Below are 15,739 nucleotides of genomic sequence, written 5' to 3'. Positions count from 1 at the left end.
TAATTTTTATAGATGCACCGTAGAAAGCATTCTTCTAGGGTGCATCACAACCTGGTATGGAAGTTGTCCTGTTCAAGACCGGAAGAAGCTGCAGAAAATCATGAACACAGCCTAGCACATCACACAAACCAATCTTCCGTCCTTAGACTCACTTTACACCACACGCTGTCGGAGCAGTGCTGCCAGGATAATCAAGGACACGACTTTTCATCCCTTTTCCCTCCGGGAGAAGGCTCAGGAGCTTGAAGACTCGTACGGCCAGATTTGGGAACAGCTTCTTTCCAACTGTGATAAGACTGCTGAATGGATCCTGACCTGGATCTGGGCCGTACCCTCCAAATATCCGGACCTGCCTCTCGGTTTTTTGCACTACCCTACTTCCCCTTTTCTATTTCCCTATTTCTATTTATGATTTATAATTTAAATTTTTATTATTTACTATTGATTTGTACTCCAGGGAGCGCGAAGCGCAGAATCAAATATTGCTGTGATGATTGTATGCTCTAGTATCAATTGTTTGGCGACAATAAAGTAAAGTAAGTAAGTAAATCATTAGAAAGGGATGACATAGGATTGGAAGGTGTAGAATCTCTATGGATTGAGTTAAGAAATGACAAGGGTAAAACGACCCTAATTGCAGTTGTATATAGGTCTCCAAACAGCAGCAGGGGTGTGGATTACAAATTACAGCAGGAGATAGGAAAGGCATGTCAGAAAGGCAATGCCATGATAATCGTTGGGGATTTTAACATGAAAGTGGATTGGGAAAACCAGGTCAGTACTGGACCTCAAGAGAGAGAATTTGTAGAATGTCTAAGGGATGGCTTTTTAGAACAGCTTGTTGTTGAGCCCACTAGGGGGTCAGCTGTGCAGGATTGGGTGTTGTGCAATGATCCAGAGGTGATAAGAGAGCTTAAGGTTAAGGAACCCTTAGGGAACAGTGATCACATCATGATCGAGTTCTCATTCAAATTTGAGGGGGAAAAAAATAAAATCCAATGTGTTGGTATTTGAGTGGAATAAAGGAAATTACAATGACGTGAGAGGGGAACTGGCCAAAGTTGACTGGAAACAGACACTATCAGGAAGGTCAACACAGCAGCAATGGCTGGAGTTTCTGCAAAAAAAATGAGGGAAGTGCAAGACAGATATATTCCAAATAAGACTAAATTTTCAAATGGAAGAAGGACACTACAATGGCTGACAAGAGAATTCAGAGTAAAAGTGAGGGCATACAAGGAAGCCAACCCTAGTGGGAAAATAGAGGATTGGGAAGCTTTCAAAAACTTGCAGAAAGAAACTAAGAAGGTCAGAAAGGAAAAGATAAATTATGAAAGGAAGCTGGCGACTAGGATCAGAGAAGATACGAAAAGCTTTTTTAAGCATATAAAGGGTAAAATAGAGTCGAGGGTTGATATAGGACCAATAGAAAATGACGCTGGAGATATTGTAATGAGAGATGCAGAGATGGCAGAGGAACTGAATGTGTATTTTGCATCAGTGTTCACAGTGGAAGACATCTGTAGTGTACCAGACATTCAAGAGCACCAGGGAAGTGAAGTATGTACAATGAAAATTACAACTGAGAAGGTACTCAGGAAGCTTAATGGTCTGAGGGTGGATAAATCTCCTGGACCTAATGGAATGCACCCTTGGTTTCTGAAGGAAGTAGCTGGAGAGATTGCAGAGACATTAACAATGATCCTTCAAGAATTGATAATTGATAGCATTATACCAGATGACTGGAAAATTACAAATGTTATTTCGCTATTTAAGAAGGGTGGGAAGCAGCAGAAAGGAAACTATAGACCTGTTAGCCTGACATCAGTGGTTGGGAAGTTGTTGGAATCGATTGTTAGGGACGAGATTACGGAGTACCTGGGGGCACATGACAAGATAGGCCAAAGCCAGCATGGTTTCCTGAAAGGAAAATCCTGCCTGACAACCCTACTGCAATTTTTTGAGGAAATTACAAGCAGGGTAGACAAAGGAGATACAGTAGATGTGGTGTACTTGGATTTTCAGAAGGCCTTTGATAAGGTGCCGCACATGAGGCTGCTTAGCAAGATAAAGGCCCATGGAATTACAGGGAAGTTAGTAGCACGGGTGGAGCATTGGCTGATCAGAAGAAAACTGAGTGGGAATAAAGGGATCCTGTTCTGGCTGAACTTCCACAGTTGTTGGTGTTGGAACCACAGCTTTTTACAATGTATGTAATGATTTGGACTATGGGATTAACGGATTTGTGGCTAAATTTGCCAATGATACAAAGATTGGTGGAGGAGCAGGTAGTGTTGAGGAAACAGAGAGCCTGCAGATGGAATACAGGGTCAGAAAGTATATAGTCATATACTTTTGTAGAAGAAATGAAAGAGTTGGCTATTTTCTAAATGGAGAGAAAATACAAAAAAACAGCGATGCAAAGGGACTTGGGAGTCCTCATGCACGATTCCCTAAAGGCTAATTTGCAGGTTGAGTCTGTGGTGAGGAAGGCAATTGTGATGTTAGCATTCATTTCAAGAGGAATAGAATATAAAAGCAAGGATATATTGATGAAACTTTATAAAATACTGGTGAGTAGTTTTTGGCTCCTGATCTTAGAAAGGCTGTGCTGAAACTGGAGAGCATTCAAAGGAGGTTCTCATAAATGATTCCAGATTGAATAGCTTGTCATCTGAAGAGCATTTGTTGACTCTGGGCCTGTACTCACTAGAATTCAGACGAATTCTCATTAACTTCATCTGCCATTTCTTTGTCTCCTATTACTACCTCACCTGCACCATTTACCAGTGGTTCAATATCATTCTCACCTCCCTTTTACTCTTTATATAACTTAGCAAACTTTTCATTCAGCACTTTATATTATTGGCTAGTTTTCCCTCATATTCAATCTCTTCCCTCCCTATAGCTTTTTAGTTGCCTTTTGTTGGATTTTAAAAGCTTCCCAATCATCCAACTTCCCACTCACTTTTGCTGCCTTATATGCCCTTTCCTTGGCTTTTATGCAGTCCTTAACTTCCCTTGTCAGCCACGGTTGCCTACCCCTGCCATTTGAGAACTTCTTCCTCTGTGGGACTTAACTATCCTGCGCTTTGTGAACTATTCACAGAAACTTCAGCCACCTCTGCTCTGCCATCATCCCCGCCAGTATCCTCCTCCAATCCAGCTGGGCAAGCTCCTCTCTCATGCCTCTGTAATTCCCTTTATTCTATTGCGATATTGATACATGGGACTTATGCTTCTCCCTCTCAAACTGCAGTTTGAATTCAATCATATTATGATCACTGCCTCCTAAAATTTCTCTTACATTACGCTCCCTAATAAGAACAGGTTATTACACAACACCCCATCTGAGATAGCATTTCCCCGAGTAGGATCAAGCGCAAGCTGCTCTAAAATGCCATCTTATAGACAGTCAATAAATTCCCCCCTTGCAACTTGACACCAGCCTGATTTTCCTAATCGCCTTGCAGATTGAAGTCCCCCATTACAATTGTGACATTATCCTTATTATGTGCCTTTTCCAGCTCCCTTTGCAATCTCAACCTCACATCTTGGCTACTATTTGGAGGCCTATATATGATTCCCATGATTTTTTTTTTAACCTTGCGTTTCTTAACCCCCCCCCCCCACAAAATTCGACTTTTTCTGACCCTATGTCACCTCTTTCTAAAGATGTAATTCCATCCCTTACCAACACAGGCACATCACTGCCTATGCCTTCCTGCCTGTCCTCTCAATACAAGATATATCCTTTGATGTTAAGCTCCCAACTATGACCTGCTTTCAGCCACGACTCATAGCAACCAATTTCTAATTTGTCGACTTTATTCTGGCCTTCTATCCTTGGAGCGACGGAGGCTGAGAGGTGACCTGATAGAGGTGTATAAGATGATGAGAGGCATTGATCGTGTGGATAGTCAGAGGCTTTTTACCAGGCTAAAATGGCTATCACGAGAAGGCACAGTTTTAAGGTGTTTGGAAGTAGTTACAGAGGAGATGTCAGGGGTAAGTTTTTTACGTAGAGTGGTGAGTGCCTGGAATGGGCTGCCAGGGACGGTGGTGGAGGCGGATACGATAAGATCTTTTAAGAGACTCCTGGATAGGTTCATGGAGCTTAGAAAAATAGAGGACTATGGGTAACCCTGGGTAATTTGTAAAGTAAGTACGTGTTCAGTACAGCACTGTGGGCCGAAGGGCCTGTTATTGTGCTGTAGTTTTTTCTATGTTTGTTCCCAATGCTAAGTGCATTTAAATACAGCACCTTCAGTTCTGCATTCTTTGCTTTTTTTTAAATTTTGTCTCTGTGGTACAATTTAACTCTTTGCTCTGTTTGTGTCTGTACCCAATCATTGGCTTGTCCTTCCTTATATTCAGGTTACACCCATCATCTACTTGTAAACCTGCTGGGTCATCCTCAGCTCTGTCATACTGGTTCCCATCCCCCTGCCATATTAGTCCTTATCGACTGGTCAGTGGTGGAAGGAGGGAGCAGCTTCAACTTTCTGGGTGTCAGCATCTGAGAGGATTTATTCTAACCTCAACACACTGAAAATAAGCTGTAACTCAATAGGAGTTTGAGGAGATTAGGCAAGTCACCAATGTCTTTCACAAATTTCTATAGATGTATCATGAAGAACGTTCTGTCTGTTGCATCACCACCTTGTATGGAGGCTCCAATGCACTGGGTTGAAAAAAGCAGCAGACAGTTGTAGACTCAGTCAGCTGCATCATGGCCACAAGCCTCTCCATTCTGGAGGTCACCTTCAAGCTGCAAAAATTCAAAGCCTCATGCTTTGAGCAAGAAAATCGTCAGCTGAATCAGTACTTTGGACAATTTAGGAGTAGGTGAAAGATGCATGAAAGGAAATCGTCCTATTTATTGCAAGTTTAGCTTGACCTACAGTTATTAGCTATCTTCTACCTTGGGTCCATGCTAAGTACCAGATTTCTATGTATTTCCAGCATCAATACCGAGTTTTCAGCTGCCTTGATGCACTTTCTGGAATTTTATAAAACTTACCAAATTTTAACTACTTTGTGCACTTCTATTTTAAGATAGCAAACTATTCTTACATGTTCTTTATAAAAAAAATCAATATTTACATGCTCAATGTCATTACTTCAGTGCGGTTACATAAATAAAACTAGTTTTAATGTTTGAAATGTTAAATCCCATTTTCAGTGAATATAACTGTAGATTACAACATTGTATTCAAGAAGTTCTGTGGTTTCAATACAATGACTCAAATACTCAAATTTGTTATTACACATTTACCTAATTAGCTGCATTCCATACTGATATTCCCACTGTACAGGTGCTCGACCATGAATAAAGCAACAATCATTAATATTTTTCAACACACCAAAGCACTTCGTACTTTGCACTTAAAATCAAAATGAAAACAAAACTGACAATCAGTATCAAAACTGACAATGTGTATTTTAAAATATAATTATTGGGTTATGAGGTTTACAAGATGACCAAAAGCAAAATTTACAAGCTTGAAATGAACAAAAGATGTTTGCAGCTATCTGTCCTGCAGAACGATGCCGTCACTTCGCTGGTGTTCCAGCTGAATTTCAGCTAATGAGTGGATATTTCAGACAATTCTTTCCCTTACAGAAAGCCAAAACTAATTTTTATATGATCTAAGGAACACAAAACCTTACACAACACATTCTGCTCTCAACTGTGGCTCTGCTTTATACAATATACTATCTCACAAAAGAGCACTACTTTAACTGGTAAACTGTAGATAAAGAAGAGCCCCGATGATTTCTAAACAGAAAAGGTGTATCATTCAGATTTTTACTTTGAATTTCTAAAAGTAATGTACTGACCCTGAGTTAGCGATTACAAGTAGTTGAAAATTTTGATATAAAATGTAATTAATATTACAATGAAAACTGAAATGTATATAGGTGAAATATTGCCTTCAGATTTTATTATATAGAAACAATGTCAGTATGATGATTTACTGACTGTCAAACCGTAGGAAGCTGCTCAGGCTGCTGACAAGTTTAACTCAAGGACGGATTAACAAATTAGCAATTTTGAAATTTAATTTCCAGATTCAGCTCTCTCAAAACAAAATCCAATGACTTTAACATCAAGTTCTGTTAACATTGGAGTCAATTCTGGTGGCTGTGTTGTAGCTTCCTTACAATTGTTTGAAAAAATTCCAGAGCCAACAAGTTTCTTTGTGAAAAGGCTCAACAAGCACGGCTCTAATTGCTGTGCAACTGTATATAACTACCTCCCTAAAATTATACCAGGCATCTAGCAGATATTAGCTTGACAACATAACCAATACATTTGTGCATCAATACCCAAGTGATTTCGAGATAAATAAGTTTGCTTCTGTACAGATACTTAACCACATTATTAAATGAAAGTTGCTATGTATTTTCCTGCACACAACCTTGTTTCTTTAAATAGGTAAAAAGCAAATAAAAAATGCCTTAAAGACTTACTAAGTTAGAGTTCACATATCTATAGATTGGAAGCCTAGTGGACTGTGTGATTGAACACGATGACACAGATAAAGTGATGGCAATTGAAGCAACAAACATCACTGATGAAATTTTAAGAGAAGTTTGTAATTGATTGTTGTCATCAGCTGCCATAAATGAGAATAGTTCTTCATTTTAAAAAAGCCATTTTGTGAGGCTTTCTTGTAACCTTGCATGATTATCTTAACCTCAGGAGTAAGATTATAACCAAACAGCTAACTAACAGAATTAACCGAGAGGGGTCACTGCTGCAAGCAGAGTTATTGGGAAGTATTTTCCTCGGCTCTATAGGGGCAGCAAACTGAGGAATATCAGTGCTGGTGAACTCAAATTCCAGGTGGCAATCAAACCCAAAGCAGCCACTGCCGCTTTCTTCACCACTACCTTCGTCACCTGAAAGATAAAAAAAATTTATTTTTTTTGGCATTCCAAATAAATGCAGTGAATTAGAATAGTTTGAACATGGAATTAAGAGTTATTGGCAAAAAGGATAAAATAAACTGTTTTAATGACAGAAAGCAGAGTTGTGGCAAGTAGCTCAATGAATTAGCATGGCTGATTTATCTCAACCCCACTCTCCTGCCTTCTCCCCATAACCTTTGACACCCTGACTAATAAAGAACCTATCAACCTCCGCTTTAAATATACCTAATGACTTGGCCTCCGCAGCCACCTGTGCCAATTAATTCTACAAATTCACCATTATCTAGCTAAAAACTCAACGTAGATTGGAGGACAACATCACTGAGCATCTTCACCCTAACCATCACAAAAGGTGGGTTTTCCCAGTTGTTACTGATTTTACTTCTTCTTACCATTCTGACACATTGCTCCATGGCCTTGTCTACCGCCACAAAGAGGCCATTCTCCAGGATGGAGGAGCTACACCTCATATTCTGGCTGGGCATCCTCCAACTGATGGCATGAACACTGATTTCTCTAGCTTCTGGTAATTTCACCCCTCCCCCTTCTCTCTTTTTCCATTCCATTCTGGCTCTCCTCTTATCCTTGCTTCTCACTTGTCCATCATCTTCCTCTGATAACTCTCCTTCCCTTACTCTGATGGTCCACTCTCCTCTCCTATCAGATTCTTTCCTCTTCAACTTACACTTCTTATACCTATCACCTCCCAGTTTCTTACTTCATCCCCCTAGCCCACCCACCTGGTTATACTCCTATCAGCTGCCAGCTTGTACTCCTTCCCCTTCCCCTCCCCCTTGCCCACCTTCCTATTCTGGCATCTACCCCCTTTCTTTCCAGACCTGATGATGGGTCTCAGTTCAAAATGTCCACTGTTTATTTCTATGCCTAGATGCTGCCTGACCTGAGTTCCTCCAGCATCTTGTGTGTTACTCTGGCTTTCCCACATTTGCAGAATCTATTATGTTTATGAGCTGTGGTAAATTACCGGCTTTCAGACTAGAGGATGATGCACAATAATATTGGCACTGGACTTTTTGATTTACATTAATGACTTGGATATGGATTGATACTGGAGTGAGAAGGATAGTAAAATGCAAGAAGCCTGTGGGCTCAATCAGAATTTTCCAGAATTAATTTTATTTATTTTTTAGCATTTACATGTATCAATGATGATGGGATGAAAATATATTTTCAAGATGGATCATCATTAAATGGAGAAGAAGTTGGAAATGTTCCCATACCCCTGAAGTACTTGTTCAATTTAGTGACAGAGGGCAGGATTGGGAGATGTAATTGTTACAATCTAGGTGAATAAATCCAGTAATAATGATTTAGGTAATGGATGGGATATCAATTAATCGGACTGCTTTGCACTGGAATACTGTCAAGAGAGTTGTTGGAGGCATACATATCTAGGGAAGTAAAGAATGTTATCATGGTTGTGACTTGTAAATTATAAACAGTAGAATGCCATTTGGGTATCAGAGGCAATTCATTTCCAATTTCTGAGCTACTCCTGTATCTTTTTGCATCACCAATAAAATGTTGGGGTATCTCAGCAGGTCAGACAGCATCTACGAAGGGAAAATAAACAGTAAATGTTTTGAGCCGAGATGATGGAAGTAAGGCCACTGATGAAACAATTGATTATGGCTGGGCTAAGATCATTGCTCTGAGGACTCCAGCAATTAAGTTCTAGGGATGGAATATGCCTTCAACAACTGTAACCATCATCTTTTGACTAAGGTATCACTCCTGTCCAGTCACTGGATTGCTTTTCTCCTGAACCACCTATCCTATGTTTTACCAAAGATCTTTGATGCTATATTCAGCCAAATATGCCCAAACATCAAGAATAGATCAACTTGATGATCCATGTTTAGAATGAAAAAGTCTGGATCCCAATGGTCCTGGCCAAACATAAACTGGGAATTGATGAGAAAGTTACAAGTTCATAAATGCCACTTTGAGAACTGCTAACAAATCGCTGGTGACTGAGAGATATTGGAAAGTAATTGTTGTTCGTGAATCATTGACGTCGATGAAGAACTTGACACCATTATGATGGTGTCGAGACTAGCACGTGATTTGGATTTAAGTGAGGGAGAGTTGCGCAGCGTCAGCCTCACTCTCTCTTCCCAATTCCCATCTGGATCCAGTGGCAAGACAGAGTCTAGACTGCTGGAGATGGGACTAGGCACAGTGGATGACCAGGACGTCTTCTGTGTCTTGTCCTGCTCTACACGTTCCACGACGCTTGCAGAGACCGCCTTCTTGACCGTTGGACCTTCCATTGGTCTCGTCCGCTCAATCCACCGGAGTCTGTCTTCACATGCTGGGATAGACAACACCCTATCTCACCAAGGGTTTGAGACCCGTCGGCTACCCTAATTAAGTAATTAATGGGACAGGGAATTATTCTGCTTTTGTGAACAGAACCCAGGTAGGTAAATGCCAGGGCTTTTTCTTGGCAAGAGGTGCTGCTGGTTAAGGAGAACAGGTTGTCATTTCTACAAATACGATGCTGTCTGTTCCATTTCATCCGCTGTACGTGGTGCTATCAAACCATTCCTTCCAATCCCATGGTGAATAGAAATGGCTGAAGACAGGTTTCTGTAATGATGGAAATTTTAGGAGGAAGCAGTGACGGATTATGCATTCACAGCATTTGACTGAATATATTATAACTGCTTCAGCCTTGAGAGAAAGTAATGTTTAGGGTTACAGGAAAGCAGTAAAGGATCTAATTGCTCTACGGGGATTCAAGTGTCAAAGTTGCCATCTTCTGTGTTCTAACAATTATATAACTTTAGAACACCAGCTAAATCACATGGCCAAGACTGGGTAAAATCTGTTAATGGAATGAGGAGTGAGCACAGGAAGGAGGTAAAAGTGTGTGTCTCATTGATGAGTTAATTGAAAAATTGGGCTGCAGCTGCCAATAAAAAGAAGGGAAGATCAAGTGGAGTGGCCACTGTCTGAGTGCCTGAGTTTAAGAGAGGTCTTGAGGCTTGGGGGTTTTGGAGCTCTGAATCTTGGGAGGATGGGCTAAATCTAATTGGGGTTGGTCAAAGGCCTGAGCAGGTTGTTGAAAGTTTTCTCTCAGGCAGGAAGCACCTGAGATGACAAAGTTAGTGAATGGGAGCTGGCATTGGGTGATAGGAGTCGTATGGACTAAGATTAATGGCAGGTTTCTGGGAAACGAATATATAAGTGGCTGATTGAGCACTGTAGTGGCTTATCATTCAGCGATGAAGGCAGTAGACAGGATTTAAATAAAAGGAAGGGAGGGAAAGTGTATGGTTTTGTTGAGTTTTGAATGAGAACCTGTTTCTAATATCAATTTAATTAGACTAACTAAGGATTTGAGAAAAGCATTAAGAAATATTGTGGGCAGATATATCGAGGAACAACTGCGCAGGCATGTGGACGTCAGCAAGTTCGATTGGCCGGAAGAGTTTAAAATGAAGACAGCTTTATAGAGCAGGCGTTAGAGGAGAGGGCGACGGATTAAAGGGAGACAAAGCAGGAGGGCTTAGGCTCAACAGTAACCGGTCGAGGCGAGGTAAGTTACTTGTGAAGAATAGGAATAGGAAGTATGTCTGTGAGGCCGGTTTTCTGTACTGGGTGTCAGATGTGGGATGTCCGGGAGAAGCCCAACTTTCCAGATGGCCACATCTGCGCCAGAAGCGTTGAGCTGCAGCTCCATAGGGACCGTTTTAGGGAACTGGAGATACAGTTCAATGATCTTCATCTGGTCAGGGAAAGTGAGGAGTCAATAGAGTGGAGCTATAGGCAGGTAATCACACTGGGGCTTCAGGAGACAGATCAGTGGGTAACAGTCAGGAGAGGGAAGGGCGGGAGTCAGATACTAGAGAGTATCCTTGTGGCTGCCCCCCTTAGCAATAAGTACTCCTGCTTGAGTACTGTTGGGGGGAATGACCTCCCTGGGGGAAGCAACAGTGGCCGCGCCTCTGGCACAGAGGCTGGCCCTGTGGCTCGGAAGGGTAGGGAAAGGAAGAGGATGGCAACATTCATAGGGGACTCTATAGTTAGGGGGTCAGGCAGGCAATTCTGTGGACACAGGAAAGAAACACGGATGATAATTTGCCTCCCAGGTGCCAGGGTCCGGGATGTTTCTGATCGTGTCCATGATATTCTGAAGTGGGAAGGTGAACAGCCAGAGGTCGTGATATATATTGGTACCAACGACATAGGTGGGAAAAGGGAGCAGGTCCTGAAAACAGACTACAGGGAGTTAAGAAGGAAATTGAGAAGCAGGACCTCAAAGGTAGTAGTATCAGGGTTACCGCCTGTGCCACGTGACAGTGAGTACAGGTATAGAGTAATGTGGAGGATAAATGCGTGGCTGAGGGATTACAGCAGGGGGCAGGGATTCAGATTTCTGGATCATTGGGATCTCTTTTGGGGCAGGTGTGACCTGTACAAAAAAGACGGGTTGCACTTGATATTGGTCCCTAAATATCCCTAGTCGGGAGGTTTGCTAAGGCTATTGGGGAGAGTTTAAACTAGAATTGCTGGGGGGTGGGAACCGAACTGAAGAGATGGAGGAAGGGACTGTTGGCTCACAAAGCTTGTACACAGTGTGAAAGGGAGGATAAACAGCTGATAGAGAAGGGACGCGCTCAGACCGATGGTTTCAGATGTGTCTAATTTAATGCAAGGAGTATCATGAATAAAGTGGATGAGCTTAGAATGTGGATCAGTACTTGGAGCTATGATGTTATGGCCATTACAGAGACTCGGATGGCTCAGAGGCAGAAACCGCTACCTTGAATGCCAGGCTTTAGATGTTTCAGACACGACAGGGAGGAAGGCAAAAGAGGTGGGGGCGTGGCACTGTTGATTAGAGATAGTGTCACGGCTGCAGAAAAGGAGGAAGACATGGAGGGATTGTCTACTGAGTCTCTGGCGGTGGAAGTTAGGAATAGGAAGGGGTAAATAGCTCTACTGGGTGTTTTATATAGACCACCCAATAGTAACAGGGACATCAAGGAAGAGATAGGGAGACAGATTCTGGAAAGGTGTAATAATAACACGGTTGTCGTGGTGGGAGATTTTAATTTCCCAAATATTGATTGACATGTCCCTAGAGCCAAGGGTTTAGATGGGGTGGAGTTTGTTAGGTGTGTTCAGGAAGGTTTCTTGACACAATATGCAGATAAGCCTACAAGAGGAGAGGCTGTACTTGATCTGGTATTGGTAAATAAACCTGGTCAGGTGTCAGATCTCTCAGTGGAAGAGCATTTTGGAGATAGTGATTGCAATTCTATCTCTTCTACCATAGCATTGGAGAGAGATAAGAACAGACAAGTTAGGAAAGCGTTTAATTGGAGTGAGGGGAAATATGAAGCTATCAGGCAGGAACTTGGAAGCTTAAATTGGGAACAGATTTTCTCAGGGAAATGTACGGCAGAAATGTGGCAAATGTTCAGGGGATATTTGTGTGGTGTTCTGCATAGGTATGTTCCAATGAGACAGTGAAAGGATGGTAGGGTACATGAATCATGGTGTACAAAGGCTATTGTAAATCTAGTTAAGAAGAGAAGGTGCAGTCGACGTTTCAGGCCGAGACCCTTCGTCAGGACTAACTGAAGGAAGAGTGAGTAAGGGATTTGAAAGTTGGAGGGGGAGGGGGAGATCCAAAATGATAGGAGAAGACAGGAGGGGGAGGGATGGAGCCAAGAGCTGGACAGGTGATAGGCAAAAGGGATAAGAGAGGATCACGGGACAGGAGGTCCGGGAAGAAAGACAAGCGGGGGGGGGGGGGGGACCCAGAGGATGGGCAAGGGGTATATTCAGAGGGACAGAGGGAGAAAAAGGAGAGTGAGAGAAAGAATGTGTGTATAAAAATAAGTAACAGATGGGGTACGAGGGGGAGGTGGGGCATTAGCGGAAGTTAGAGAAGTCGATGTTCATGCCATCAGGTTGGAGGCTACCCAGACGGTCACACCTTATATTCCGTCTGGGTAGCCTCCAACCTGATGGCATGAACATCGACTTCTCTAACTTCCGCTAATGCCCCACCTCCCCCTCGTACCCCATCTGTTACTTATTTTTATACACACATTCTTTCTCTCACTCTCCTTTTTCTCCCTCTGTCCCTCTGAATATACCCCTTGCCCATCCTCTGGGTCCCCCCCCCCCGCTTGTCTTTCTTCCCGGACCTCCTGTCCCGTGATCCTCTCTTATCCCTTTTGCCTATCACCTGTCCAGCTCTTGGCTCCATCCCTCCCCCTCCTGTCTTCTCCTATCATTTTGGATCTCCCCCTCCCCCTCCAACTTTCAAATCCCTTACTCACTCTTCCTTCAGTTAGTCCTGACGAAGGGTCTCGGCCTGAAACGTCGACTGCACCTCTTCCTAGAGATGCTGCCTGGCCTGCTGCGTTCACCAGCAACTTGTATGTGTGTTGCTTGAATTTCCAGCATCTGCAAAATTCCTGTTGTTTAAGAAGAAAAGAAAAGCTTATGAACGGTTCAAAAAACTATGTAATAATAGAGATCTAGAAAGTTATAAGGCTAGCAGGAAGGAACTTAAGAATAGAATTAGGAGAACCAGAAGGGGCCATGAGAAGGCCTTGGCAAGCAGGATTAAGGAAAACCCCAAGGCATTCTACAAGTATGTGAAGAACAAGAGGATAAGATGTGAGAGAATAGGATCGATCAAGTGTGACAGTGGGAAAATGTGTATGGAACCAGAGGAGGTAGCGGAGGTACTTAATGAATACTTCACTTCAGTATTCACTATGGAAAAGGACCTTGGCGATTGTAGGGATGACTTACAGTGAATTGAAAAGCTTGAGCATATAGACAATAAGAAACAGGATGTGCTAGAGCTTTTGGAAAGCATCAAGTTGGATAAGTCACTGCAACCAAACGAGATACACCCCAGGCTACTGTGGGAGGCAAAGGAGGAGATTGCTGAGCCTCTGGCAAAGATCTTTGTATCATCAATGAGGACGGGAGAGATTCCTGAGGATTGGAGGGTGGCGGATGTTGTTCCCTGATTCAAGAAAGGGAGTAGAGATAGCCCAGGAAATTATAGAGAAAGTTGAGGGATGGTTAGTAAACTTGCTGATGACACAAAGATTGGGGGTGTTGTGGATAGTGTGGAGGGTTGTCAGAGGTTACAGCGCAACATCGATGGGATGCAGAATTGGGCTGAGAAGTGGTAGATGCAGTTCAACCCAGATAAGTGTGAAGTGGTTCATTTTGGTAGGTCAAATATGATGGCAAAATATAGTATTAATGGTATGTATTAATGTGGAGGATCAGGGGGACCTTGGGGTCCATGTACATAGAACACTCAAAGCTACTGCGCAGGTTGACTCTGTGGTTAAGAAGGCATATGGTGCATTGGCCTTCATCAACCATGGGATTGAGTTCAAGAGCTGAGAGGTAATGTTACAGCTGTATAAGACCCTGGTCAGACCACACTTGGAGTACTGTGCTCATTTCTGGTCACCTCACTACAGGAAGGATGTAGAAACTATAGAAAGGGTGCAGAGGAGATTTACAAGGATGTTGCCTGGATTAGAGAGCATTCCTCAAGAGAATAGGTTGAGTGAACTTGGCCTTTTCTTCTTGGAGCGACGGAGGATGAGAAATGACCTGCTAGAGGTGTATAACACGATGAGGGGCATTGATCCTGTGAATAGTCAGAGGCTTTTTCCCAGGGATGAAATAGCTAACGTGAGAGGGCACAGTTTTAAGGTGCTTGGAAGTAAGTACAGAGGAGATATCAGGGTAAGTTTTTTTAAGCAGAGAATGGTGAGAGTGTAGAATGGGCTGTCAGCGACTGTAGTGGAGGCAGATCCAATAGGGTCTTTTAAGACACTCCTGGATAGGTACATGGATGGAGCTTAGAAAAATAGAGGGTTATGGGTAATCCTTGGTAATTTCTGAAGAGAGGACATGTTCAGCACAGCATTAAGGGCCGAAGGGCCTGTATTGTGCCGTAGGTTTTCTATGTGTCTATGTTTCAAAATGTTTAAGAGATGGGACACCTTTAGTATTTTGTGAAGATAGTGAGCAGTGTGAGAAAGTTTGGGGTTAAAAGCTGCAAAGGAAGAAAAGTAACCCTAAGAAATTATATTGCACAACTGTGGCTTTGGACCATGTTAGAAATAATTTAGTCAGGGATAAAAGTTGTAGATGCTAAACATGTAACAGGGTTTCGTGATAGAGTTCGACCAGATAGCTTATTGGTGTTGATTAAATTTGATGGAGAAAATTGCCGAAGATTTAATTTAGGTTATATGCTTATATGGGTCAAGTCTCAAAATTTTTCAATGCCAGAAGTGTGGTCACGTAGCAGCTGTGTGTAAGGGTAAAAAGAAGTGTGTAGATGTGGTGGAGAACATGATCATGGCAATTGTGAAGGAGGTGTTCATCTGAACTGTAGCAACTGTGGAGAAGAACATAACTCTGTTTATGCAGGGTGTCCTGTACATAAGAAAGCTGAGCAAGTGGAAATGGGCATATCATATGCACAGGCTCTGCAGAAAGTACAGAAGACAATGAGACCTATTAATATCCAAGAATACAGATAGTTTAAAGAGAGTATGTAAGTGCATAATTGTATAGCAAAGGATTTTCTGATTGTTGATAAAAAACTAAAGTTTTTCAATTTCATGACAGATGTGGTAAATTGTATTGCAGGAAATAAAAGGAGGACAGAAAAAAAATTACATTAAAGGCTGCAGAAAAACATCTAGAGATAAAAGACAACACTGTAAATTATTAATGATGCCTTACAAGGAGGAGTCAATAATGTTGA

General features: G+C 42.2%; 1 protein-coding gene across 4 annotated transcripts in view; it reads right to left on the bottom strand.

The window, feature by feature from the left end:
• Positions 1-5,431: 5,431 nt before the first annotated feature.
• gpc4 (glypican 4) overlaps positions 5,432-15,739 on the bottom strand; it is a 183,150-nt gene continuing 172,842 nt past the window's right edge. For all 4 annotated transcript variants that reach the window (XM_072271108.1, XM_072271109.1, XM_072271110.1 and 1 more), the window contains one exon: positions 5,432-6,909. In XM_072271108.1, the coding sequence (XP_072127209.1) occupies positions 6,695-6,909 (215 nt within the window). In that variant the 3' untranslated portion in view covers positions 5,432-6,694. The remainder of the gene's footprint in view (positions 6,910-15,739) is intronic.

The sequence above is a fragment of the Mobula birostris genome, chromosome 10 (genome assembly GCF_030028105.1).
Source record: "Mobula birostris isolate sMobBir1 chromosome 10, sMobBir1.hap1, whole genome shotgun sequence".
NCBI classification, from domain to species: domain Eukaryota; kingdom Metazoa; phylum Chordata; class Chondrichthyes; order Myliobatiformes; family Myliobatidae; genus Mobula; species Mobula birostris.
The sequence above is the reverse complement of the archived record's forward strand: the minus strand, read 5'-3'. Positions and strand labels throughout refer to the sequence as shown.